General features: G+C 39.9%; 1 protein-coding gene across 2 annotated transcripts in view; it reads right to left on the minus strand.

The window, feature by feature from the left end:
* Positions 1–536: 536 nt before the first annotated feature.
* Positions 537–27,149, minus strand: part of ANXA5 (annexin A5) — a 31,038-nt gene continuing 4,425 nt past the window's right edge. For both annotated transcript variants that reach the window (XM_082389722.1, XM_082389721.1), the window contains exons 3-13: positions 18,463–18,547; positions 17,067–17,161; positions 15,774–15,887; positions 13,922–14,012; positions 11,272–11,351; positions 10,777–10,833; positions 5,457–5,550; positions 4,461–4,556; positions 2,838–2,896; positions 2,507–2,629; positions 537–1,068 (exon numbers count right to left, since the gene is read on the minus strand). In XM_082389722.1, the coding sequence (XP_082245848.1) occupies positions 1,009–1,068; positions 2,507–2,629; positions 2,838–2,896; positions 4,461–4,556; positions 5,457–5,550; positions 10,777–10,833; positions 11,272–11,351; positions 13,922–14,012; positions 15,774–15,887; positions 17,067–17,161; positions 18,463–18,547 (954 nt within the window). In that variant the 3' untranslated portion in view covers positions 537–1,008. The remainder of the gene's footprint in view (positions 1,069–2,506; positions 2,630–2,837; positions 2,897–4,460; positions 4,557–5,456; positions 5,551–10,776; positions 10,834–11,271; positions 11,352–13,921; positions 14,013–15,773; positions 15,888–17,066; positions 17,162–18,462; positions 18,548–27,149) is intronic.

Consider the following 27,149-nt stretch of genomic DNA (forward strand, 5'->3'; position numbering starts at 1 on the left):
AGCAATCACTTGCTTTTAAAAAAACACATTTATAAGGGAGTAAGTGAAAAAAGGAAATTGACACCAATTCAAGAAGCAGTTTGAAAGCAGAAAACTGAAAGGTAAATATTAGAAGAGAGAAAGAAGCCGCTTCTCTCTTTTTGCCTCTATATCGCCTGCTTTTTTATCTCAAAGAAGGTAGTAGATGAAAACAGGAAAAACAAGTTGATAATAGGAAAGTGAAAAGTAACACTCTGAAATTTTAGGTTAGGTTTTAAAATCAGCTTTTCTACTAAGCAACTAGCATAAGCATTGCTTTAATTGATGCCCACATAAACATGCCACCAATAAATCAGAGACCCCCTTCAACTCTTCCCTCATTCCACACTGCACAGCCAATTCATTTTGCATGTTGTATTTCAAGCTTTTCACCCAAAAGCCAACTATAAATTCAGTTGTCAACTGACAACACTGTCAACTGACTAGCTTGAAAAAAACATATCATTGTTAAGTAGGTAAATTAAATAAGTTTTCTTTAGACATACACCCACACGTAATTCAGGAGGAAGGTAATGTTTATTATTCATTAATCCTTTGAATGCAACCACCATAATTTTTTCAGGTTTAATTTAGTAGCAAACTTGATTAATAACATTTCCAGGAGTTCACAATTTCAAGGCTAAGGTTCCGGTTAAGGTAATGCGGTTATAAATTTAATATAAATGAAGTTTTTAAAAAAGGCTGAAAGCAGTCTGACCTCTTAAAGGAAAATATAAATGATCCAGACTTTTAGTCTTAGTAACATAAGTACACTTCAGGACTACGACAGTGAAAGAGAAGGATTTTAAGTGAAGATCAGAAAGGAGCACCGCTATTTTCTTCTACAACATATATGTTTTGGTCATAGCATGCTAGCATGAATAAGGCCACGTGCCAGGCTCTGGCGTGCAGGAAGTGCAGTGAGATGCACTGCAGGAAGGCAGTGGTGACGGCGGCAGGCACGGTGTGGGGTCTCTCCCCAGGCGCACATCAGTCATCTTCTCCACAGAGCAGCAGGAGGGCTTTCTTATAGTCCCCAGATGTGTCCCCCTGAAACCCAAATGTACTCCGTTAACCCCCATGACTCACAGAAGCCACAGAAAATAAAAAACCAAGACATATCTGGCAGCAGATTTTATTCACATGACGTTTCTCCCAAGTGGGTAATCTCTCTGTGAGTGCCTTTCGCATCAGGAATGTTTTACAGAGAATTTCCTACTGATGCAACTGATGTTTAACTTTCTAATTTTACCCCTTAAAAGCACAGTTCTACCTAAGACAGTGAAGTACGTTCTTCCCTCTAGTAACACAGAGAACAGGGAAGCTTTTACAACCATGTTCAAGTCAAGGTTTCTAAACAAACTCTAAGTCTCTCATCACAGCAGTCCCTAACCTTTTTGGCACCAGGGACTGTTTTCATGGAAGACAATTTTTCCAAGGACTGGGGGGACAGGGGATGGTTTCGGGATGATTCAAGGGCATTACATTTATTGTGTACTTTATTTCTATTATTATTACATCAGCTCCAACTCAGATCATCAGGCATTACATCCCGGGAGTTGGGGACCCCTGTCCTATCACAGAGCATATGGCTGGCTACGGGGGGCAATGCTGGGACCGCCTGCCTGGTATGGCTTTGCCTCGAAGACGGAAGGGAAAGGTACTTGTTGCCTCTGCTGTGTCATGCACAGATGTGTGGGATAAGTTAACGTTTCAAGCTATGAGTCACTGGGAGAACCCTCTAGTACCCTTCAGCCCAGCACACCACGCACACACAAAGTTCAACGCTGTCCCAACTGAGATGCTGCTTTGCACACAGCCCACATTCCCCTTTATCAAAGAGAAAGACCAAGACAGAGAGACAAAAAAAGATAGACAGAAAGACAGACAGAGACAGGAAGGAAGGAGGGAAGGATGGAAAGGAGGCAGGGAGGAAAAGAAAGAATGAGGAAGTCAAAAGGCCTTAAGCCAAATTTAATTACAGGCCACAGCGTCCCTTGCTTTTAAAAGGATGAAAATGACAGTAATACTTAAGCTGTTTACTTACTCCTGAAATGACCTGGTCGGTTCTTTCCTGAACTATGAACCAATACCAGAGATAAGGGGATAACAGACAACAAAGAAAGGAAAGACCGATATGAAAGAAAGGAGAAACTAATAAAGACAGCTTGAACTGATAAAAGACAGGAAGAACAAACGTATTATTATCATGGACAAGACTGGGTTCAGTGAGTCGTCTGTCACCACTACTAAATAACGCGTCTAAGCTCACCAGGAGCCTCGGCCTCACCGAGAGCCGATCTTTCACTCAGGAGCCATCACCCCTACTTCAGGGGACATTACGCCAAACTTTGTAACTCACAGCTCTAAGCACATCCCTAAAATTCTAAACTTAACACAGGAATGAGGCTCTCCCACCCATGTCTTGCAAGCTATGCACTGGTCTGCTGTGGATTTCTAAACATAATTTAAAGAAAGGTTCTACTACCTTAATCATGGAATAAAGAGAGGTGGCAAAATTCTTCCTAAACTCCTTCTTAATGTTACACAGATCGATCTCACTTCTGGAAACCACAACTCTGATAAGGGTATGATCATCTGTCCCAGCTCCCTTTAAAAAAGAACAAAAGAGAGGCACAGTGTTTAAAAATGTCAATTATAGCATCAAACTCCCCTGAGTTGGGGTGAGTCAATAAAGTAAAACAATTTAGTAGAACTGAACTACCTGTTTTAAGGAGGAAAAAACCCTCAAAGTCTATCATCTAAAACACACTAGAGAGATAAATTAATTAGATAGAAGATTCAAGGCATGCACTTACCTTCATAGCATAGTAGAGGGTTTCTGCAAGGTAGGCAGGTATACTGCGAATGGATTTCACTACGAAAATAAGTAATATAATGGTCAAACGCTATTCTGATGTGAAAAGGATAAAGTAATTAAAATCAAAGCTGCCTTACGCTTATAGCTCTACTTAAATACAGTACGAAAGTAACACAGGCTCAAGAGCTGCTCATTTGCAAGCTGCTCTGATCTCCTGACTACAGAGAATCTCCATAGATACCGGCTTGAGTTTTCCTTAGAGTTCTGAGTTCTACACAGAAAGGCACGTCGGACAGGGGCTGCAAGTTTTTCAGTGCCCCTTTCTTCTATGAGCACCTTTTTGCTGTAACAGTTTTGGCAGCCTGGGCTGTTAAGCCACAACCTTCTTCATCCCCAGTAAATTATACAAACCTCCTGGGAGTTTTCATTCCAATATAGTCAAGCAAATAATGCAAGATTACTACCCCATCTAATCTGACAAATCTTAGACTATCTGTCTGGAACCTTAATATAGGTATTCCCTCTGTATTCTATTGATATAACATCCACGGTTCACACAGAGCAGCATGAGACTCACCCATTTTGGTAGAAACATCCAGATGAACTGGTAACAGAAAAGAGCATCTTCCCTGAACACGCACCTGTCTATTGTGTGTTAGGGCTCCTCAGAACTCAGCCTGCTCAGCTTCAGAAACTATCATAAAAATTCCTTAATATGCAAAAATAACAAATCCTTGGTTGGGGGTGGTGTGTTCTTTTCCAGTGCTTATGAAAACAGCCACCAGTAACTAAAACTGTCATAACTTTTATGTGTATTCTATTATGAAGGGGCCATCTAAAAGACTTCTATTAAAATTCATTAACTGTGGACTCAAAGGAAAGGTCACTGTTAGTGCTGGTTCGTGCACACATTTAGCGTATTCTCCAGAAGACGGAGAGCACAAAAACTTCAGCTCAACACCAAATACTCAGAACAGACAGCAGACAGAGGTTCACTCCAAACCCATACGAAAACTGGGACCACAGGGAACTCACAACCTAGATGCTCCCTGGAATTTGGTGAGTACGTAATACGACAATAAACTGCACAAACTCGTTTCTCCAATTTTTCCAGGTTATTCTGAATATTTAGCTAAAATAAAATTCTAAACTATTTACTCAGAAAAATAACTGCTATCACACATCTTCCATTATATCAAAGATACTTATTCTAAATCAGATTCCAATTTCTCAGTCTGCTTCAAAACTGTGAGGATGGTATTCTAAAGAAAAATAAAATTCCACAGATATCAGAAGTAACATTTACAAGCCTCTGAGATAACAATGCCCACATTTCAGGTTCACAATGAAACAGTAATACTTTTAATGCAGCTTCAAAATGATTTTTAAACAATTCTCTTAATGTTTCCATAAGATTAAATGAAATAACCAGATATTTCACGTATTTCCAATATCAAGACAGATTTTGAATTGGAAATTTAGGAGTTTGCTTCACCCAAATATCATGATAAGCTCTTTTTTTATAAAGAAATAGGTGGTTATTTTCAGATACAGCTTCAACTGAATAAAATACTTTAACTCTTAACACCATGAATATTACATACATTATAAAATTACCTACCGACAGCAAGGAGCAGTTGTTCCAAATTACCAGAAGTCTCTCGGTCAATGGTTTCTTCAATTTGAAATCCTGATATAGTCATGTATTTGTCAAACACTAGAAAACAGGAAAACAATTTCTTAATCACATAAGAATCACTCTTTCCAGAAAGATACTTCGTCTAACCAGGTACTGTCCTACCAAACACAAATCTCCCCTTTCTCCTTGCTGACAGACCTTGATTTTGTTCAGAGCCTCAACGTGCCAAGCCCAAAACAATGGACTATAAATGTTCTTTGTTCACTCATTTCCCAGCCCCTCCTTACTGGTTATAACCAATGAGATCTAAAGGGAAATCTGTGGGAGAGGATTCTGAAAAATCTTTCTCTTTCCTTATTAAAAGTAATAGACAGATATGGTGAGTTTACCCCTTTCTTTTCTTCTTGCTGTGAAAATGGTTGGTATGTTTGGAGCAACAGCAGTCATCGTGTGACAATGAGGTACCAAAGATGAGAAAGAGAACCAAAGCACTAAGGACAGCGGAGAAGAAAAACAGAAAGAGCCTAGGTCCTGCCAAATCAGCCAAGGAATCTTACCTACAGAAAGCCCAATGTTAAAGCCACTATTAGTAGGGTTTTCTGTCACTTGCCAGTGAACTTATTTCCACTTGATGCCACAAGTACTGATGAATACCCAGAAGTGAGCTCTTAGGTACCACTATCTAAGAGGAAATACTTGTAGTGAGCTATAGCTCAGTGATTTGTCACTATGAGTAACAATCTAGAGGCCTATCTCCCTCATCACCCTGATAGCAAAGAGTGGACTAAGGATCTCTAAGTTTTGTAAAAGCTACAATAGCAGCAGAGAATTATGAGATTTCTCAAGGTCACCAAAAGGAAGAAATTTAAAAACTGATCCATTCAGTAAGAGCCTGTTATGCAGCAGGTATTTGGCATACTGACTCTTGTACTTTCAAAATTAATCAAAGTACCTGTATCATACATTTTTATCACTCACCCCTTCTCAAATGAGACACACTTCGTGTTCCAAAGATAGTAATAAACTTTTCTTCATCTGTTCCCCATTTAAGTTCTCCAGCCTGAAACAAAGCCTGTGAAAATTTCAACCTCAGTTAATAAATTGTTCTCCCATCTCATTTCCAGGTTCTTAATCACACTTGTGTTTTATTCCCTGAATATTAATTTGCCTGATTCATCACCTTATATTTTTCAATTCTGATGTTTCCTACTCTGAAACTCAGCTCACTAAGTTTGGGGCTACTTGGGAGCTTGCCACTAAACTGTGTCAAAGCAATAAAGCAGAGCAATGGTGCCAGGTTAAATGTTCCCAAAATGTCTACCGTGACTTCCAATCATTCAGGAGCAATGATATGGTTGGTGGAAAGTTCTGATTATCTCACTGCTGATACATCCATTTACAGACTGGGAAAGTTTAACTAGGAGCTAAGGGGTCTGTGTTTTCTGTTTTGCTTGCTCTGTAGCTGTTCAGTAATACATGATGAAACTCCACATTCTCTCTTTACAACTGAAATTTAACCAATGCTAGCTACAAAAAGTTTTCCCATTTGTAAGAGATCACAACGAATTTTTTAAACACTGTGAGTATAGCACAGTGCCTGGCATACAGCAGGCACTTAACATATACTTGTTGAATAGTTTGAGTGTCTACATTTACTTTTTTACATGGAAAAGAATACATGTTTTCCAATGTCCGTATCATTGCTGAAAAAATTATATACAAACATCATCATTAAATCTGAGTCCACTTATTGGGTTGTAGATTATTTATTAAAACCCAAAGAATCAATCTTTAAAATGTCTATACTACCCTTTTAATCGTTTCAAGGTAAGTACACCTATTAAAGCAAGCCAAATGCAATCTGCTGAGACGACTACTCGGAGCTGCCTTTATGGCCACAAGTGGCAAAACAAATGATACGAGGTGATCAAACCACGTGTTTGGATGTAGAAATTTTGATCACAGTATGTTTAAGAATGTAGACTACGCTACTACAGATCTATTTTGTATTACACTTCCAGAGAATCATCTTTACACTCAATTTTGAAGTTAATTTATTTTAATGATAAAAATAAACAACATCAATCCTGGTCACGTGAGCATGCGCTTCAAAACTAAAAAGAGTGTTACTACGAAAGTCATGCAAGTACCTAAACCTTACAACTATATCAGGGTGCTGTAGACCTCTCTTAAGATAACTTTTTTAATCTAATTACAAAAATTACACATGTTCATTGATAAATTTTATAAAACAGAGACAAAACATAAATAAGGAAATTTAAATTACCAGGAGTATCAACATCCCAAAGATACCGGCTACTACCTCTAGTATGTTCTCCACATACGGATAAGAGATGCGTACACATTAACGCCTAAACGCGGTGAAGGGCTCATCCTCTACGATACCGCAAGCGCTGCTGAAGCCTCCTTTCTTATCAATTGTTCTATATTTCTAGGGATGTTCTCTAGTAGCTGTAGCAGTTGTATGGAAAAACCTGGTGAGATGGCTATTTTTAACTATAATCTCTTAATTTTCTTGGAAGAATTACGTCTGGGATCATTACCTAGTCTAAAGCTACTACTAACTAAATCATATGCAATAATAATGACGGTATCATCATATAGAGCAATACTTAAAAGTTTTTTGTTTTGTCTTGTCTTAACGTCAGGCTTAAATGAGGATGCCCAGTATCCAAGGAGCTCTTCTGGATGCGGGACCCTCACACCTCCCCACCCGCCCCGCTCCCTCACAGGGGGCTTGACACTTTAGCCCAAGCAGTTTGATAACCTCTGGTTCAGTGCAAAGTACCGAGGCTTTGGAATCAAACTAGAACTGGTCCTGCCCTATCTGTGAGTCTTAGATGAGTTACTTAATCTCTTCCTGAGCCTCAGCGTCTTCACCTACACAGTAGGAATAATATTTCTATGGAGTTATTAATGGAGATTATATAACTCACATAACAAATGCACTGAACAGTGTCAGGCAATCAATAGCAGGTACTCAATAAACATTGATTCCCTTCTCCCTCCTTCCTTTAAGAGTTCAACTTTCTCTCCAGAGAAAGCATAAAACAAGGATTTGGTAGGGGAGAAAGTAAAATCAGTTCAAGGCATTAAAAATGTTAACAAGTTAAGTGAATTAACTACAAAATGTTCAATTCCCAGGTGAATGACTCACTGAGGCTTATCAAGTCCCTGAAATAGCAGGAATCCTCTTAGTGCCAGGTAGCAGTAGGGAACAAAATTCAGATGCTTAGAGCAGGGCCCCTAGTCGTCGTGGATGGCGCTCAGTTAAGAGATCTGAGGTTCCCATTAGCGATAACAGTCCAGGCAGCCTCGCTACAAGGTATAAATGGGTGTGTTCCCTTTTCATAACGCTGAAAGGGTAATTGTTTTCAACAGGCTGAATTAATTAATAGCATTTTTATGAATCAAAGATCAACAGCCAGTCTGTATTCTGTGTTGTCCCTGGTCACTGAAAAGGTAAAGAAAGCCTGGATACTATTTCAGCGGTATTTTAAAGTAACTTCATAAGTCAGTTTTCAGATGTACAAAGTTTCCCCTTCAGGGCTCTGAATGGTCACGTCCCCTGCAGCAGAGGAAAGTGACGCCTATACAGCCTCAGTACTCAAAGTGTGGCCCCAGGACCGGCACGGGCATCACCTGAGGGCTCGTTAGAAATGCAGATCCCAGGCCCCTCCCAGACCTACTGAGTCAGAATCTGCAGTTTAAGGAGATCCCCAGAGGACTTATAGGCACATTAAAGTCTGAGAAGCACGCTCTACAGTGAGTGCTCCAAGCAGAGAAATCAGTGAAGACGAGGTAACAATGTACTGTTCCCGTTCAGTAGCCTCACGCTGCAGCAGCGCTCTCATCACACCACCTGCTGTGCCGGGAACTCTGCCCACCGCCCGCTAACGCAGGCCTCACTGCAGTCATCTGACACTACTAAAGCTGCTCCTTTCGCCGTGACCACGACCCCTGAAAAGCATCCAGAAGTCCCACTCCTGACAGCAGGAGTGTGAGAACCTGCACATCTACAGACCCACAGACAATGCAAGCCTGGAAAGCAACAAGCGCATCTCAGCAACGAGCAAGGTCACTAACAGCTTGGGAGTACAGGTTTGTAAGGCTGCTCTGGCCCTGTTCCCTCAAGTAGGCAGGGTTAAGCTGGATCTGTCCTTCCAATCTATACTTAATAAGCCCGTTTTACGGTAGCAGAAAGGAGAGAGAGGAGCTAACAGGGAAGAACGCCAAGACTGTTGTCTATGAAAGAGGAAGGGCTTTGGGGTCAGATAGGCCCAGGTGGAAATTCCAGCCCCATTCCCACTCAGTGGGGGCCATGGGCTTGTTTCTCGAACCCCTGAGCTTCAGTTTCCTTATCTAGAAAACGGAAATGATCCCCTCTATGTTAGAGTTATGCACTGGGTCACTCATCAGTGACTCATGGTTACTAAGTGCTAACCATGTGCCAGGGGCAAAGGATACAAACTGAACTGACAGCTCAGAGGGCCCTGCGCGGGCAGCCAAGTAAATAGGCAGCTTTGGTATTAGGTGGCAAGAACTGTGACAGGAAGCTTGAGATGCTATAGTCTCCCCTGTAAGGAGCACCTGACACACACCTGGGGGTCAGGCAGGGAGACCTGAAGAGCAGCGAATTTGAGGACTGACCCCTGAAGAGGAATTAGGTGAATGAGCGGAGAAGGGGCGGGAGGAGAAAGAGAGGGCAAGTAAGAGAGAGAGAGAGACGGAGGCATAAGAAAGCAAGGGACAGATAACGAAGTAGCTTATAAACCACATTCAGGGGCTTGAACTTTATCCTGCGGACAGTCAGACCCACTGAAGGGTTTTAAGGTTTTAAACAGAGATGGGACACAACAGGTTTGCACTTTATAAGGGATAGTGAGGCGAGTGCCAAACACCGCACAGCCAGCCCTCAGCAAACATGCATTTCCTTTCCTTTTCTCTCTCCAGCCACACAGAGATGACAGCGTCCCAACACCATTACGAAATCAACCCACCCAAAATTAGAATAATGTTCTCCTCTTTCCTATTAGCAAAGTCAGATCACACATCCAATGGTTACTTCATAGAGAACAGACAACTGGAGGAGTGAACATAGCTTTTCCCCTTTCAATGGTGCATGACTAGCAATCAAAATTTTACATTTTATTACAGGCATACCTCTTTTTATTGTGCTTTGCAGGTACTTCGTTTTTCACAAACTGAAGGTTTGTAAACCCTGTGTCAAGCAAGTCTATCAGTACCGTTTTTCCAACAGTATTTGCTCACTTTGTGTCTCTGGGTCACATTTTGGTAATTCTCACAATATTTCACACTTTTTCATTATTATTAAATTTGTGATCAGTGATCTTTGATGTTACTATTGTAATTGATTTGGCATTTTTTTAGCAATAAAGTATTTTTTATTTAAGGGAGGTACATTGTTTTTTAGATATAATGCTATTGCACAGTTACTAAAGTACAGTGTAAACATAACTTCTATATGCACTGGGAAACCAAAATAATTCATGTAACTTGCTTTATGGTGATAGTCACTTTAGTGTGGGGGTCTAGAACCAAAACCCACAATATCTCCAAGGTATGCCTATATTTGAAACATGTGACCAGAGAGACAGGACTACGATATGTGATTCTGGGAACCCAAGTAATTCCTTTATTACCATTTTCCAGTTTTCAGGTCTCATGTTTCAAATTTCCTAACACTTATTTCCTACATTTGACTACTTTATAAACCATACTGAGACTATAATGGAATTTAAAAGCCACTTAAGTACAAAATTTCATTAGGGAGTGACTAAAGAGCAACTGACAAAAGAACAATCCTGTTTAGAAGTCTATCAAAGGAAAGGTGGAGGAACTTTCAAATTCTACAATAACGTGTCATCTATTATGTAATAAAACACCATTTACCACTAAAATATTTTTTCTTCTTTATCCTTTCCTGCCAAGTGACATTGGCAGTAGAATCCATAACACCTGGTTTTCTTGTAAAATTCTCTATTTTGAGAATGTCCCATAATCTAAAGGAAAATAACATATCCAGGTGGAACTCATTATTTACATGTAATTTATTTTATTTCACTTCAGCCTTGGGATAAAACATTTTGTTGGCCAGATCAAAATGAGAGACATCTACTTACATGGGTCTTATGATTTGTACGACCCATTAGACTATTTTTAGATGCTATTACAACATGTTATGATTTGCCATTAGCATGGATTCTTCTTTTCATTTATGTCATAATAAAGTCATCACATATTAAGTCGCACTCACCTGAGCATCTTGTTCAACCTGTGCTTCATCAATTCCAGCATCAGCGTCTCTATTAGCCTAGAAGAGATAATATGTCACGTTATTGGATTACATGAATATTTTTGTTCTAAAGAAAAAAACGGTTCCACCTAATGGTTATGCACATAAAGCTTTTTCTCTTAGGAATAATATGCATTAATTAAGATCTTATCAATCCTACAATATTTTTACATTATCACACAAACACTGTCCAAAACCAACCTGACCCTCTTGATTTTAAAATCTATGAATAAAAGAGGACAGTGATATCCAAAAAAAAAAAAAAAAAAAAACTATGAGTTACCTACTACGAGTTCAGGTCAGATATTCTGAAACACAAACACACACTGGCACCACACAGCCAGAATCAAGCAAGTACCAGAAATAATTAAAAGAATTTTAAGTGACTTTACTTAACTAGATTCAGACCAGTCCGGCTTCAGATTTTTTAAGCCACAAATAGCCTCCACCCAGTACCTGAAGGAGGACCACCAACATCCTCTGGTAGTACCCCGAAGTGTCCCCCACCACATCATCTTCCAGGCTCGAGCCATATTCTGCAACAGAATAATTTCACACTTATTTACAGCTTCTTTCAACTAGAAAAGGATATCTTGCCCCATTAATCCAATGGAAGAGACACAAAGGAAGAAATATTTGATTAGCATAATAGTTCATGCTTCTCTGAGCACTCTGAAGACTGAAGGCAAATGTTTTAAGTGGTGAGTGGCTGGAAGAAAAGAAATTAAAGTCTCCCAAAAGCACTCAGTTCAAACCTAAATCGTGACTCGGCCATTTAGAAATGCTCTCAACCAACGTAGTTATTAATCTGTAGATACATGATGGTACTGGAAAGTCTCTAAACTACAGTCAATCTCAATTTTAAACTTTGCTTCCCTTTCTTTCAAATGTTTTACATGATTCATCTACAAAGGTCTTCCACTCTCAAATATTCTAAGTTTTTCTTTTCTTTGGGGCATGGCCATTCCTTCCCCTAATAAGAGTTTTTTCCTCTGCAACAAATAAAGTTAACTCTGAGAGACAGCAGTGATATTTTAAAATATGCCTTTCTCCCCTCCATTTCCAACTATTCGACATAAAGCCACAGCAAAGGGGAAAACCAGGATCTGCAAGAGTCTACAGGCACTTTTCACCGTCTCTCAACCAGCTTCCATTGAAGGAAAGGAGGTATTACTCTAAGGCATTTAAACATTTCATCATTATTTGAAAGGAGACAAACTTTAAAAGCTTGACACTTCTAAAGATACAAAAGAGATACATATTTATTTCAATCAGTTGCTCAAATACAAAACCTTGAAGGAATTTTTTATTCCTTCCTCTACTCCAACACCTATGTATAATCAACCATCAAATCCATTTAAATATTTCTCCTCTCTCTGATTCGCCTCATACCTCCCACCAACCTAGGCTGAGCCATAACTGCCCGGCTTACCTCTCCCAACACAGCTACCTAATCAGCCTCTTAATTCAAACCTTCTTCCTCCCTCAATTGTCCCTTCAATACTCTACTATCCATTCAGGAGCTTACAATGCTTTTGAACCAAGTCCAAACTTCTAATCCAGTCATATAAAACCATCTGTAACAGAGCCTAACTGCACTTATTCAGTTTATCTCCACAATGGGCATGCACATTCCCTCCGCTACAGTCACGTTCTCTCTGTTCCCTCAACATACTTTTCTCAAACTGGTCTCCATGCCATGGCAGACAGTGGGTGCACCTTGACCAAAAATGCCTTCTTCACCCGCTCGAAACCTATCTAGTCTTGAAACCCTGGCTCAGTGTCTGACCTCACTGTGAAGAAGCCTCTCCTGACATCCAAAGCCAAAATGACCTCTCTTTTCTGAATGAATTCTTTCATTAAACATGTTTGATGTTTGAATTTTACTATCCTGTAACTCTTGTAGTTTTTTCTAAGTCATGTCATCCCTAAATAGACTGCAGACTCCTTGAGGACAGGAGCTTTGTTATGTGCACCTTCTGCATCATTCATGACAGCCAGTATGCTGCTGGACACACAGCTAGTGCACAATAGCAGCACGGCTGACTGGACGGACCACACACAGTTACTATACCTCTTGTGGCACCCCATCTGTCATCCGGCAGCACAAAGGTTCATTCATCAATGTCGACATCCCCAGAAGGAGATATTTGAATATTATATCACGTAAAACTCAAGCGTGATCACCTGCAGCTGAGATACACGTATCACCTCTGCCTTAGTGGTTGGGTCCTATCCAACTACAAAAAGAGGAGCAGGAAAGAAAGATTCCAGCACTTCAAAAGGTAATTGTTTAGCTGCCATAAATTTCACACCGTTCTAACTTGCTGGGTTACAGGGTCATTTCTAAGATTAACCAACTAATGCCAAGATAGGGACCCATTTTCCCAGCTGCAGGCACTAGGCTTGGAGGTCTGCTGACTGAGCTGACGATCTGGACAGTCTGACCCTCCTCAGTCACGCAGAGGGCAGAGTCTTTTACAGAAAATCTGATGAGAAAAGAACTCCCTACCTTTACTTTTTATTACATTTTCTTGGTTCCATTAACAGGATATGCTTCAGATTGAAATATAGATTTTTTTTTTCATGCAAAAAAAATTTAAAAATCCAAAAGAAAAGACACCAAAAAGAAAAGTCAAAATGCAGAGTAGTCAAGCACTCCCCTTAGCTAAAATGACATACATTTACTCAGACATTATTGACTCTGATTTGGACAAGGTTTCTTTTCCTTTTTAGTAATTCTTAACTTCTACTAACATAAAACTGAAATTTTTAAGGAAGAAAAACCACTTACATCTTCAATTTAATGTGAAAGAGACAACCTGTATATCCCAACACTGACTGTAAATCCTATATGAAAATAAGTCCCATCCTCATCAGAAGTTTCTTACAAATACTAAAGTAGTTATAGGTATAGAAAAAGGCAGCCTTTTCCCTACTGAAAGAGAAACTAGCTTGAATGGTTGCTTATTTGTTTACTCATTCCTTCACTCATCCAGAAATCACGTATGGCCTGCCCTCCTATAACTCCAAAGAACTGCATTCACTTTAGAGAAATGACAAAGTGACAGCGGAAGTGAAGGGAGACGTAATTCGAAACAGTTACCTTCTTCATAAACTTGTTTTATGGCTCTCAGTTCTCCAGGTGTCCTTGAAGCAATAATTTCTGTCAGGACTTTTTCATTTGTCCCAGCTCCCTGTTTGGAGATTTATTTTTAATAGAAAAAAACGTGTTAATAAGATTAAAAAGAAAGTGATTTTCCCAGAACAGATGTTACCCCAACTGCATAAATACATATATATTATCCAACATAACATTCACTTCCTATATGAGTTCTATTAGTTATAGAAATACGAAATTTCAAATTAGTTTTCTTTCCAATTTTATCCTTTTTTGCCTAATGAAAAAAAATGTTTATTGTATGAATGTGTCTACATATATGACATATAACAGATTACATAAAATTTGTAATTTTATCAGTTTAATTCTAAATAGTTTTAAAGGGAAACATTTTAATGAAACAGGAAATAATAAAAAGGCTGAAATAGTAAAAATGGACAACTTTACATAAATTTACATGGAGGCACACTGATACTTAAACAATATGTACCTCGAAACATAAACAACCCTGCCCTCAAATTAAGTTCTCTATGGACCACAGGGAAATTCTGCAACACAGGTAACAATAAATATAGCATGGCTTAGTTATTAGGAATCAGTTATTGGATCAGCATAAAGGAATTGGGACTTGCTTTCTGGATTTTTAAAGAATAATTGTAGTTGGTTTTCCTTTTTCTGATTATAAGTCATATCTACACTACTAAATTAGAAGATACAAGCAATGACATAGCTGAACTTAATTTTAAAAGATAGCATATTTAAGCCTTAATTTCCTTATATTTCTGTTGCTTTACCAAAAAAATCAAACACTGAAAGAACTAGGTTTATGCTCGGGCAGAATTTTAGCCCCTGCTAATACTTCAGAAGGCTGCAAAAATGCCCATTTCCAGTAACCTAAGATTTTATTTATTCCAAAGAATCACTGTAGGAAAATGAAGACGCACAGAAAGGTTCCTAACTTGATAAACCCTCTCCTCCCTCCACCTGAGCTACATCATCTCCTTGTTGTTAATTTCAGTTTGTCCATGCAAAACCTAACTACTAGTGACTGAGTTATTCCCTGTCCCCTAAGTCTAAACAAATGATTCAATGTAATCACATTTATACAACATTGCGAACACCAGGCAAGGGAATATACATTTAGTTACTTGCTACAATGAAATTATATCAAGTTTACCAGCTGCTTCATTTTAGTATTTAGAAGTACAGGAAAGAAGGAAAGGGTATTAGAAAATCTTTCTTATCTCAAAATTCTCTCCAAAGCTTCATCTTTTATGCTAAAACGATTAACAATATTATTGTTCCCTAATCAGGCAACTTTCTAAACTAAAAGATAAAACACCTAATCTGTAACATTTTTAAAACATATCTCAAAATTAGAAAACAAGCATGAAAATAAAGTACAAAAGGCTGTAAAATACACTAAAATTTTAAAAAACCACTACTACTGAGTTAACTATAGAAAAAGATTAAATGACACACTTGTCATTTTCTCCCTCCTTTTCTTATTGCCTCCTACGCAGTTTCGTCCTTCAAGAAACCCTCAGTGAAATAATTCAATTTGTTTTAATATAAAAATACCATAACCTGCTGTATAAAAAAAATAAATAAAATTAAATTAAAAAAAAAAGAACTAGCTGTTAGAACAGCTAATTGTCATGTATAATGACTGTAATAAACTGATGTGATGATTTATATGTTCCAAAAAAAAAATAAAATAAAATAAAATAAATAAAATAAAAATAAATAAATAAAAGTAAAAATACCATAAAGTAATTACCAACACAAAATAATATTATACACGTGACAGGAATATTCCTCACACTCATCCTTTCACCTTAAGAGCATGCTTCAGTTCATAGGCATCGTAAAGCCGAGAGGGTTTCATCAGAGCCACAATTAATTTTTCAAATTTTCCAGTCAGTTCTGATTTCAGGTCATCCAGAAGGTCCTAACTCACAGAAAATATAAATTGGTTAACCATGCAGAAATTTTAAGGAGATTCTTCTTAAATGTGAATGATAGCCCTTTGCTCTAATGAATTCTTTACATTGCTATCTCCAAGTAGACGACACATGAGCTAAACAACACCCTGTGGCTTTTAATAATGTACTTTTGACATCTGACCTTAAGCTAAAGCAAAGCCACTCATGTGTCAAGGTATTTGTTTTTAAGATGTTTTTCTTAATCTCAGAGTTTTCAAAAAATGAATACTTTTCATAAAAAATATTTATTTTAAAATATTTTAAAATAAGCCTAAAATATTTTTAAAATACTCTTCTGAGAAACATGTCTATCTCAAAAAAAAAATTTCCCCAAAATATCATAATGCATTTTTACAAAAGACAAAATTTGGCCTATCACACCTAAACAAAACAATGTTTTCTTTTCTCTCCATATCTAATAATATTCTAATACATACATAATAGATTATGTTCATTACTATGCCCCTGACTACTTCAGGACAGCTGCTATTATGGTGAACTTGCATAATTATAAAGATAAAAGCAGTATTTCTCATCCATTTCAGTTTCAGCACACAGGCAACTAGAATTTGTGTTTAAAATACTTGCTTTTTTTTTTTTTCTTTGCATTTGTTTCTCGAAATAATGAACAAAAATTTTCAGAATAACAAAACTACATTTAAGTTTTTCACGTCTGTACTAATTCATTTAGTAACAAATTTAATTTTTACTTTGAATTGTTAATCAAATAAGAACATTTAAATCAATGAATTAAAAACTCATTTATTAAAATACCACTCCAAAAGGAACCAAGACTGTGACTGTGTCAGAGCAAAACATATTGCAATACAGGTTTACACCTGGAAAATGATACAACAATCCTGAGTGGGAAACACAGAAGGAAAGAAGGGCAGTTATCCCCATGGGATCTTTCAGCACCTATACAGTGTCAAGTGAGGAAAAACAATCATATGAGGATAAGCTGAGTGAGCATTTTAACCAACAGCTGATAACTAAGAAACAAACTAGAAAAGAAAAAAGGAGGATTAGGAAAGTCAGAATCATAAGATTCATGATATTTACAAAAGAATATTAGTAGATTTCAAACTAGTCTCAAAAGTGAAAGCTGCTCTCACATTCTACCTTGGGATGAAGTACAGTCTTACCCTGCCAAATAGAGTTTTAAAAGCCGCAGCGATCTCCTGGCGCTGAGCATTACTGCGGGATGTCAGCAGAGTCAGGATGCTCTCCTCATCGGTGCCTGCAATTACGTTCCAACCATTACATCCGGGCTCCCACATGCCCACTCTCTCAACAACCTTTGTATCCAGCTCCCCAGTCACTTTAATTCCTTGCCTCATAAAATATACTTTATTAAATAATTTATTAAACTATAAAATTTACAATATCAATATGTTATTTTTCCAACAATACGTACTACCCCTACACATTGTGAAGGAGATGCAAACATTCTCCTGACTTTTTAAAAACTGAGTGCACCCAGCTTTTCTTGCAACAAATAGCTACTCAATTAACAGCTCTTCACAAGGCATGATGTGTTGGGTGTTCCAGGGGGTTGAGAAAGGAGAAAAGATATAGACCCTGGTTTCAAGTTACGAACAATTTAGGGTAAAAAAATACAAAATTCTTTGTGTGAGGTAAGGCAGAATGTGACAAGGGCCTCAGGAGAGGTCCAGGCGTTAAATGGGGTTCAGAGGAGGTGCTCGTAGCGGAAAGGCAGAGGAAGACAGTTTGGGAAAAAGCTTCATGGAGAAGGTGACACCCACCCCAAACAGTCTTGAAGGATGAAAAGATTTTGACAGGCAGTGATGTAAGGAAGAAAGACAGGCTTTTAGAATCCAGGAAAAGCTCAACAGTAGGGAAATACAGAGCTTTCCTGAACGGCAGATCACCTGGCACGGCTGGATCAGAGCACACGCCAGGCAGTAATGTGCGCTGGGGCCGACGAGGTGGGCTGGAGAACCAGGGAGGGCCTTACAAGGCCAGAAAGCCTGCACCTCCTGCTACAACAGGAGATCTCACAAGATGTTCAGAATGGAGAGTGATGGGGTCAGAGCCAAGTCTGAGGAAGATGGATGCCTTCACACGGACACTGGTATAGAAGGAGCCTGAGGACAGGAAGATTAATTATAGGTGGAAGTCCTCATGATGAGAGGTTTTTAAACTGCAGAAAAGGAAAGCAGCGACAGAGAAGACAGCGGGATGTAAGAAACTTACAGAACTGGATATCTGATGGGACACTGAGAGCAAAAGCCTGCACAGCTGATCACCCTCAGGAATGTCTGTTTATCTACTCAGTCAGCTACCATACGGGTAAAGCTGAAAAGCTAAAAAAACAAAGAGGTTGAATTTAACTCCTGTTTGGTTCTAGAGACTAAATACTAGGGGTGGTCAGTCATTATTTTTGTTCCTTTAATGTTTCTCTCTATATACGTTCAGCTCAAAATATTCTAAAGTTAATCTTACTGTAAAACAATGACTTCTTGTTCAGAAAAACAAATGTCACATTTTTTTTTAGAACAAAAAGAAGGCTGAATTTACCCAGGCCCTTCATGGCGTTCCGAAGAGTTTCTGCATCGGCCCGCTCATCAAACCCAGGGAAGTCAGTCACAGTGCCTCTGAGCGCCTGACACGGGAAAAACAGCAATATTATTCACAGCATGACTAATACGACAGACAACACCAACAGTAAGCCGCTTGCTCTGTTTCATGTTCAGACTTTACATAAATTTATCATTTGATAAGATATATCAATACAACCCCATGTGAAATGGGAAACAGACCATTACAATGTGGATTAGCAGTGCACCAATTCAGCGCACGAGCTCTCCTGGCCCACCTGCGATACCATTAGCAGGAAGGCTGGCTTCCAAGGCCCTCTTCCTTCAGGCATCGCCCCCGTGATCAAGCTCCACCAGCACCTCCTGGTTCACGGAGGGCACTTCCTTGCAGGCTTCATTCCCGTTAAGCCTCTCGCCACTTTGATCTGGGAGCATGCTGAGCCTGCATTACAACTTGAGGCCTTTTGTGGCGCATGTATACCACGGAATATTACTCAGCCATAAAAAGGAGCATCACTGAGCTACCTGTAGTGAGGTGGATGGACCTAGAGGCTGTCATACAGAGTGAAGTAAGTCAGAAAGAGGAAAACAAATACGGTATGCTAACACATATATATGGAATCTTAAAAAAAAAAAAAATGGTCATGAAGAGCCTAGGGGCAAGACGGGAATAAAGACGCAGACCTACTAGAGAAGGGACTTCAGGATACGGAGAGGGGGAAGGGTAAGCTGGGACAAAGTGAGAGAGTGGCATGGACATAGATACACCACCAAACGTAAAATAGCTAGTGGGAAGCAGCCGCATAGCACAGGGAGATCAGCTCGGTGCTTTGTGACCACCTAGAGGGGTGGGATAGGGAGGGTGGGAGGGAGGGAGACGCAAGAGGGAGGAGATATGGGGACATATGTAGATGTATAACTGATTCACTTTGTTATAAAGCAGAAACTAACACACCATTGTAAAGCAATTATGCTCCAACAAAGATGTTAAAAACAAAAACAAAAACAAAAACTTGAGGCCTTACCCTAGGCACTGAACACTAAGCAATGCTCTTAATAAATCTAGTCCTGTTTCCTTATACTTACTTAGGGATTTTAAGATAACCTGGCAAAACCTGAAAAGATATTCAGTAGCTCATGTGCCAGAAGAATACAAATTTCTGAATTTAGAACTTTTAAAGATATATTAGAAGATACTGTTTGTAAGAGTTCCTATTTTATGTTATCATACATAATACTTTTAATCATCCAAATATTTTAATACCTCCAAAAAATGTTTGTAATATCATTAGATCTTTAGAATCAGAAGGCTTTATTATTACTGAGCCATAAATTTTTATCTTATGATAAAGGGAGGCTCCCAGGATTTATTTTTACCAATAAATGTTCTTGAAGTACCTCACAACTCCTGTCAAGGTTCCAGCCAAAACTGAGAAATAAACAGCTATAAGGGTTGGGGACTGAGAATACTTGTCTGGTTTACGATCACTTCTGTTTTATTATGAATGCATGGAAGCACGATCACCTACAAGGAAAAAAATTTCTCTTCCACCTTAACATCCAAGTGCTGCATTTGCCTACAATATCTTAACACCAACCACATTAAAAAAAAAAAAAAAAGACAACAAAGAGACACATCCATGGGGAAGAACTTCCATGGGACATGCACCAGAGGTCAGCTCAGAGACCTCTCTTCAGTGGCACTGAATCTCGCCTCCTGAAAAAGCAGCACTCAGGGATGCAGGAGACAGACTCTCTCCTTGACCAAACTTCAGGCAGGCTCCTCAGAGCCCTCTTTTTGACTAGGACTGGTCTCTAGCCTGCCAAGCCCAGCTGTAGCAAGAATCCTGCTAAAGTCAGTTTAGAGAGAATCCCGCAAACCTTCATATCTGTTCAAGTTCCTCATCCTCCATCTTTGACGTATAAATCCATGGGCTGCCTTTAGCAAGAATCCCTCTACCCTTAATGTCTCCTCTTAGTAGCTTCCCATCCACTGACCCCCTTCATCCTGCTCACTGGTTGTAAGTTCCCAGCTGCCTTTGCTATATCTGGACTTGAACCCAATCTCTTCTCTTCTATTGCAATAAGCATGACCTTTACTGCAATAGTTTTGAAAGTCTTCTTTACCATTTAACAAGTGTGAGAATAATTTTTTCTTTAACAATAGTCTCCTCTTGTTCAAGGAAAGAAGAAAGACTCTTCTTTCCTCTGAACAGAGTCAGCCTTGAGAGAACCTACAGGAAAACCTTAGTGTTGTAATTATGTGGCCAAAAGCATACAACCCAAGAGAAGAGGTGTTTCCCAGTTTCATCTCCCAGCCCCAGTGTTGACTGGTAGCAGCTTTCATCCCCCCAAGCCATCCCCCCAACACACAGCCAAACAAAAGATAGTGGCCAAGCAGGAAAAGGAGGGGCAGGGAAGCCTCACTTATCTCATGGGGAGGTCATGAACATAAGCCAGAGCTCTTCATTCTACTAAGTGGGAAAATGCGATACTGTGATTTACAATAAGAAACATATATATTTGGTCTTTGTCCCCATTTCCTGCACAGACCTCCTAAAACCCTTGGAATTCCCGGATGATAAGAGTGATAAATTTCATAACGATAAGAGCTTGATATTCATAGCAAACCCCCTTCAATCACACCTGACTTTGTTAATGAGGCGACTTTTAGGAAGCATCTAAGGATGGGGGTTTGGGGGCTGGTTGCCCGGGGAACCAACCATGCGATTAGAGGGTTGGAACTTTCAGTCCCGTACCCGCAACCCCACCTCAGGGAAGAGAGAGGGGCTGGAGATGGAGTTCAATCACCAATGGCCAATGATTTAGTCAGTCATGCCTATGTAATGAAGCCTCCATAAAATCCAAAAGGACACGGTTTGGAGACCTTCCAGGCTGGTGAACACGTGGAGTTGTAGGGACACTGGTTCACTCGGAGTGGGCACTGAAGCTCCAGGCCCCTTCCCACACACCTTGCCCTATGCATCTCTTCCATCTGGCTGATCCTGAGTTGTATCCTTTTATAATAAACCAGTCATCTAGTAAGTAAAATGCTTCTCTGAGATCTGTGAGCCAATGATGGGGTCATTGGAAACTCCAATCTACAGCCAGTCAGTCAGAATCACAGATGACAATCTGGCCTTGCAACTGGCGTCTGAAATGGGGGTGCGGGTATGAAGAGGGGTGGTCTTGCAGAACTGAGCCCTTAAACCTGTGGGAGCTGATGCTATCTCCAGCAGACAATGGCAGAACTGAGCTGAATAGCAAGACACCCATCTGGTACAGGAGAACTGCTTGTTGGTGTGTGGAAACCACACCCCACATTAGAGGTGGGTTCAGAACCCTTTTAGAAATCCACCCAAAGCCAGGCTAGCCTCCATTTCCACCCTATCTAAAAAGCACAGATGCATAAGGGCCAATAAACTCCCTGCCATTTGTTCTATAGCTTGACCATATGAAAGTGAATGGTTGAATACTGGCAGCTTCAAATGGTTCAACATAATTAAAAGGAGCAAAAGGTTGGGAGAGAAACTGGTAAGATTTGAGGAGATGGCCCTTCAAAATTGGTATGGGTTAGGAAAGTTATTTCTCTCAAGTCAAACTGCAGTTCCTCTCTGTTCGGTAAGACCACTTCAAACTGATGAGGACGACACCATCAATATCATCATAAAAATGAACAAATACCATGGGTTCTCTCACTGTGAGAACTTGGATGACTTAGTTCACCTGTCTGCTTATCTAGTCACTCAACAGCCATTTTCTGAATGCCTTCCACTGCCTATTGTACTAATCACTAGGAAAAAGTCAAGATCTCTTAAGTCAAGAGAAAATGATAGGCATGTAAATAGTCAAGCGCAGTAGAGTATACACACACAGAGGTTTCATCAGGGTAATATGAGCACACAAAGGAGGGACTGAGACAGGAAGAGTGGAGAGAAAAGAAATCAGAAAAACTTCCCCAAGATGTCTTGAAAGTTGCCTGTAATTTTGCCAGGCTGGCTCAGGAAAGTAGAAAAGGGCAGGCAGCTATTTCAGTATGAATTAAAAACATGGAAGAAGTAAACAATGCGGTGCTTTGGACAAAGGGTTAAGTATTTCAACAGACTGGAACAAGCAGTCAAATTGGATAGAAAAACAAACAAGGGAAAGGTCACAGTGGGGAGCGAGGACGGCGGGAAGCCAGGCTGAGAAGAGCAGCCTTCACCCCGTTGGCAAAGGAAGCCCTTGGAGGGCATTTAAGCAAGCATGCAAGGAACAAGGTCGACTCTGCACAGTAATATTACTAGGGCAGCAGTGGGGACAAAAGGACAGAATTGTGCACGTGTGGAGACAGAAAGACTGTTTTAAAGACTACTAAACGTAAGAAGGTTAAAAAAGACCTGATCTAAGTCAGGAGCAGTGGAAATGGAAAGGAAAAGGCAGACAGGAACAGGGCCAAGGCAGAAGGAAACCATTTAGGATGATTCATTTTTTGGATAAGGAACAGGATGGCTGGTTTTGCATTTCTCCACATACTGAAAGAGAAGCAGGCTTGTCAGTTACTAGGGCACATAAGTGGTAACTAGAGCTGTGTGAGGAGGCTTCAGGAAAGGCAATATTAATGGAATGGAAAGAAGAGCTGGAGAAGGGAAGGTCACCTACAATCGGAATGGCAGCTAATATCAGCTCAGGGTGGCAATGAGCTCAGAGCTTCACGTGGACCATCTCAGCGAAACCCCATTTTACAGATAAAGAAACACACTGGCTTAGAAAGGTTTGGCGAATCACCCAGGTGACCAGCAAGCAAGCAAGTAGCAGAGCTGGCACTTGAACACAGGCCATGGGACTGTGGGCTCTTAACTATGATTCTACGCAGCCTCCCAAAGGCAAAAAGAAAATCCAAAGAAGGTGATGGAATGGAAGACAAAGGAGAAAAATGTTCCAAGGAAAGGAAGAAAAGGCAGTGCCTAAACCATAGGGCAGTCAAGTAAGATGGAAGATGGAAAAGGGGCCACTGGATTTGGCAGCTAGGAGGTCTCTGGTGGCGGTAAAAGCCTGACTGGAGGACGCTAAAGAGTGAATTGAGAGGCAGCGCATCTCTGTGAACTCCCATTTTACAAACAGGCTTTTTTTTTATACTTAAAAAAATACACACACTTTAAAAATACTTTTTCCAGCTTATAGGCTCTGAAGAAGTTTCTAGTAGATAGAGAAACAGCGAAGAGGTTAAGAACAGGGGAGACAGAAGGAATTTGCCTTAAAAAGAAGAGACATCTGACCCCTGAGCCTGAAGGAAACGAGGTGAACAATGGAAAGAAGAGACGTATCCTTGAGTCTCAGCTACTGTGAAGAAGACATAACTGCTGGTTGTATTTTTGAGAGCTTTCTAAAGATTGGGAAACACTCTTGCTACATTTCCATTTGAACAGTCATCATGAAAGCTAGCAAAGCCACAGAGCGGTAGTAAGGGACCAGATGTGAATCACAGGACATGACTCACACAGAGAGAACCCTTGTTTGGACATCCTGTCCAAGCTCCATCCCCACCCACACAAAACCATCTACTGGGCAAATGGGACTCTGCATGGCTCACAGAGGGCTTCCCCTGCTTCCCATCTTTGCCACCGGCCTCAAGTTCAACATGTACACCTTCCCCAGATGAATTCCAACCGTAAGCAGCTACTGTTCCCCTCACGCACCCTCAGTTCATCCCCATCTACCTCAATCCTCTGCCACCAGTGCCGCACCAAGGGAATTATTATATATGCTCAGACAGTACGTGGCCAAAACATATAATTCGGTCTGTTAACTCTCAGCTTCAAAATTATCCATTCTTTTAGCTCTATAATTTTGTTGGCTTTTTTCACTTGCTTGCTCTAAATGAAAAAGTTATTTACCTTCAAAGACTAGTTATGCCAAAATAAAACGAATAAAATTAAACCAAAACACAAGTGAAGAGTTGCTTTTGTAGACACAGAATTTAAATGCACAGGAAAATAATACAGAAATAACACTTCAAATTTAGAGATGAGAAAACATTCACCTGGTCTGGGACATTTTAAGAGGAGAATTAAACCCTCTTTAAATTTGTCATCCAGTTCAATGAAATCAACACCTAAACAGCTACCCAACATTCCACATAGTACTAACTAAGAGCCAGAAATCATTAAGCAAAACACTGCAGCTGAGCAACTGTACAATGGTTTTTACCCACGGTTCTTCTGAGGCTCAGGTTTCGCAAAAAGCCTTTCCCCCACTCCCCCAAGAAAGGGTGGGGTGGGGAGGCCAAGGGCAGAGTTCTGCCTTCCCTCTCCAGTCACAGCAGTTCAGGTCTTATCTGACGGACACAGTACAGAACAGGCCCATTAATATTTCCTTTGATAATGGGTCCCACTGGTCAGCAAAGAAAAAAAAATTGAAAATCACTGTACTAAGAAAGAAATGAGATGAGCAAGAAAAGAGGAAAAAGCCAGGGCAACATGATTATGATTTGAGATGCAAAGTAAATTAAATATCAGAAAAAACTAGAACCTCCAAGAGGACTGAGGGGCACAAACACATACCATGAGGGGTCAGAAATAAGGTCTCAAGTCCTAATCTTCACTGTTGCTCAATCCCATCAAAAGAGGTGAAAATTATAGTTCAAAGCCTCAACTTCGAACTGGTCTATAACTTTTGCTAAGTTTCACATAACTTCCTTTCCCTTTCATGCTCCTTCTTATTTTTGCTTCTTTCTATTTTGTCTAATCATCCAACTACCTTTGACCTCTCAAAGTCAGGTGTAAGGAAACAAAGCATCACTATAAAATAGTTTACATTATGTGCACAGTGGTAGAAAAGTTTTTAGTAACTTAATAAAGGTTTTGTCAACATAATTTAGATTTTTGTTGTGTTTCTTTAATGCTCCTATGGCTACCTCCCTGCTAGTATAAGAATGCCTTCCCTTGGCAAATACTAATAAAGTGGAAAGTTTAACTGTCCATGAATAATGGTGATACCTTTGAGTCAGTAAAGTGGGCAAATGTATTAACCTCCGAAGAAGGGGCTATTTTACCTAGTTGTTGAATTGGCCATTTTGCACATAGCACGTGAAAAGCTATTTCACTAACCAATTCATTCACATCGATGCTTCAGAAAACAATCAAGTTTACAGATTTCTCATATTAGAGAAGAGTGTGCATGGATTCACAACTTTACTTCCTTTTGCATCTAAACAAGAGACAGAAATCTAACGAACTTGGCTGGTCCTAGAAAAAGGGAAGAAATAAGTTAGCTTCAAATCTTTAGTTGTAGGAAGAGATAAATAATACATAATCAAATGGATGACCTATAGAGATGAAAATAGATTTAAAGATCACATACACCCTGCTGTGTACTAGATAGCTCCACCTAAATGTTTTATAAAGAACTCAAATTCAACAAATCCACCAACTCTGCTTTTCTCCCACCTCCAACCTGCATTCCTTTCTCAGAGAAAAACACAATCAACCACTCCATCAAGGAAGCCGCTCACATTTACCTTAACCTGGCCCTTCACCAACTCCCACTCACTCATGCATCCAATTTGCCCACTCACTCCTACAGTCCCCTCCTATCTAAAGTCCCAGCTACTGCCTAGTTTAAGCCCTTAAGATTCACTGGGATTACAGCAAGAGATGCCCAAGTAGTCTTCCAATGTCCCGCTTCCCTCTCCCCTCCTCAACTCCCACACCACCATCCCGCCTCTGCAGCCCCCAGAAGCACAATATCACATTGGCCCCGGGGCTATCTTTGTTAAATACAAATCTGACCATGGCATACCCCAACTAATGACTCTCTGGTAGCTCTCCATTACCTACAAAATGGCACATATTCTTTAGCTCCGGCTCCCGTCTGCCTTTCCGGCACCCCTTTCCAAGGCAGGGCTCCATCTCCCCAACTGACTGCAGCTTCACGCCAGCAAGACCAGACTGCCTGCAGCTGCTGGCCCTGCCAAACTCCTTTACAGCCCCAGGCATGTAGTTTTGCTCCTGTTGCCTCTACGTATCATGCCTTTCCTCCTTTGTCCCATATGACTAACGTCGGCTAAGTTACCTCAATTTCCTCTTCTGTGAAACTGAAATAGTAATATTTATTTCCGAAACTGTATTACGACCACTAAATAATGCATAAAAAGGACTTGGCAATGCACCTGTCGTATCAATAAATCTTAGCTCCATTTCCCTTTTTATTTCCCATGTCTAATAATACCTGACACGCAGTAGGAACTCAAAAGCTTCAAATGTTCATGAATGTATGCATGAATGGCAAAGTAAAGAGAACAGTTAGGAACTGGAGTCCAAAGAAAATGACACCAACTGGAATATGTATTCCTTTCAATTAATCAATGGCTTACAGATGTAAATATTATACAAACCAATAAACTGAAAGATGGGTCCATAAAACACAAAGAAAAGGTCTTAGGAGCACTAATTTGGTAAACAAACAAACAAACAAAATCAACTGATACATTTGTGAAGTTTTAGACTAGCATACAGGTTATATGAATAGAATTTATTTCAGAAGTGGACCTCAGACTAACTTGCCACCTGTGTCCAAGGGGCACTAGCTCAAGACAAGAGAATTAAGGTTTACTGAACACCAGTGAATCGCTCAGCGGCTTGCAAAGCAGCCAAGCAGCTTGTGATTTAGTTCTTTCTCAGCATCCAA

The sequence above is a fragment of the Balaenoptera borealis genome (genome assembly GCF_965194805.1).
Source record: "Balaenoptera borealis genome assembly, chromosome: 4".
NCBI lineage: Eukaryota > Metazoa > Chordata > Mammalia > Artiodactyla > Balaenopteridae > Balaenoptera > Balaenoptera borealis.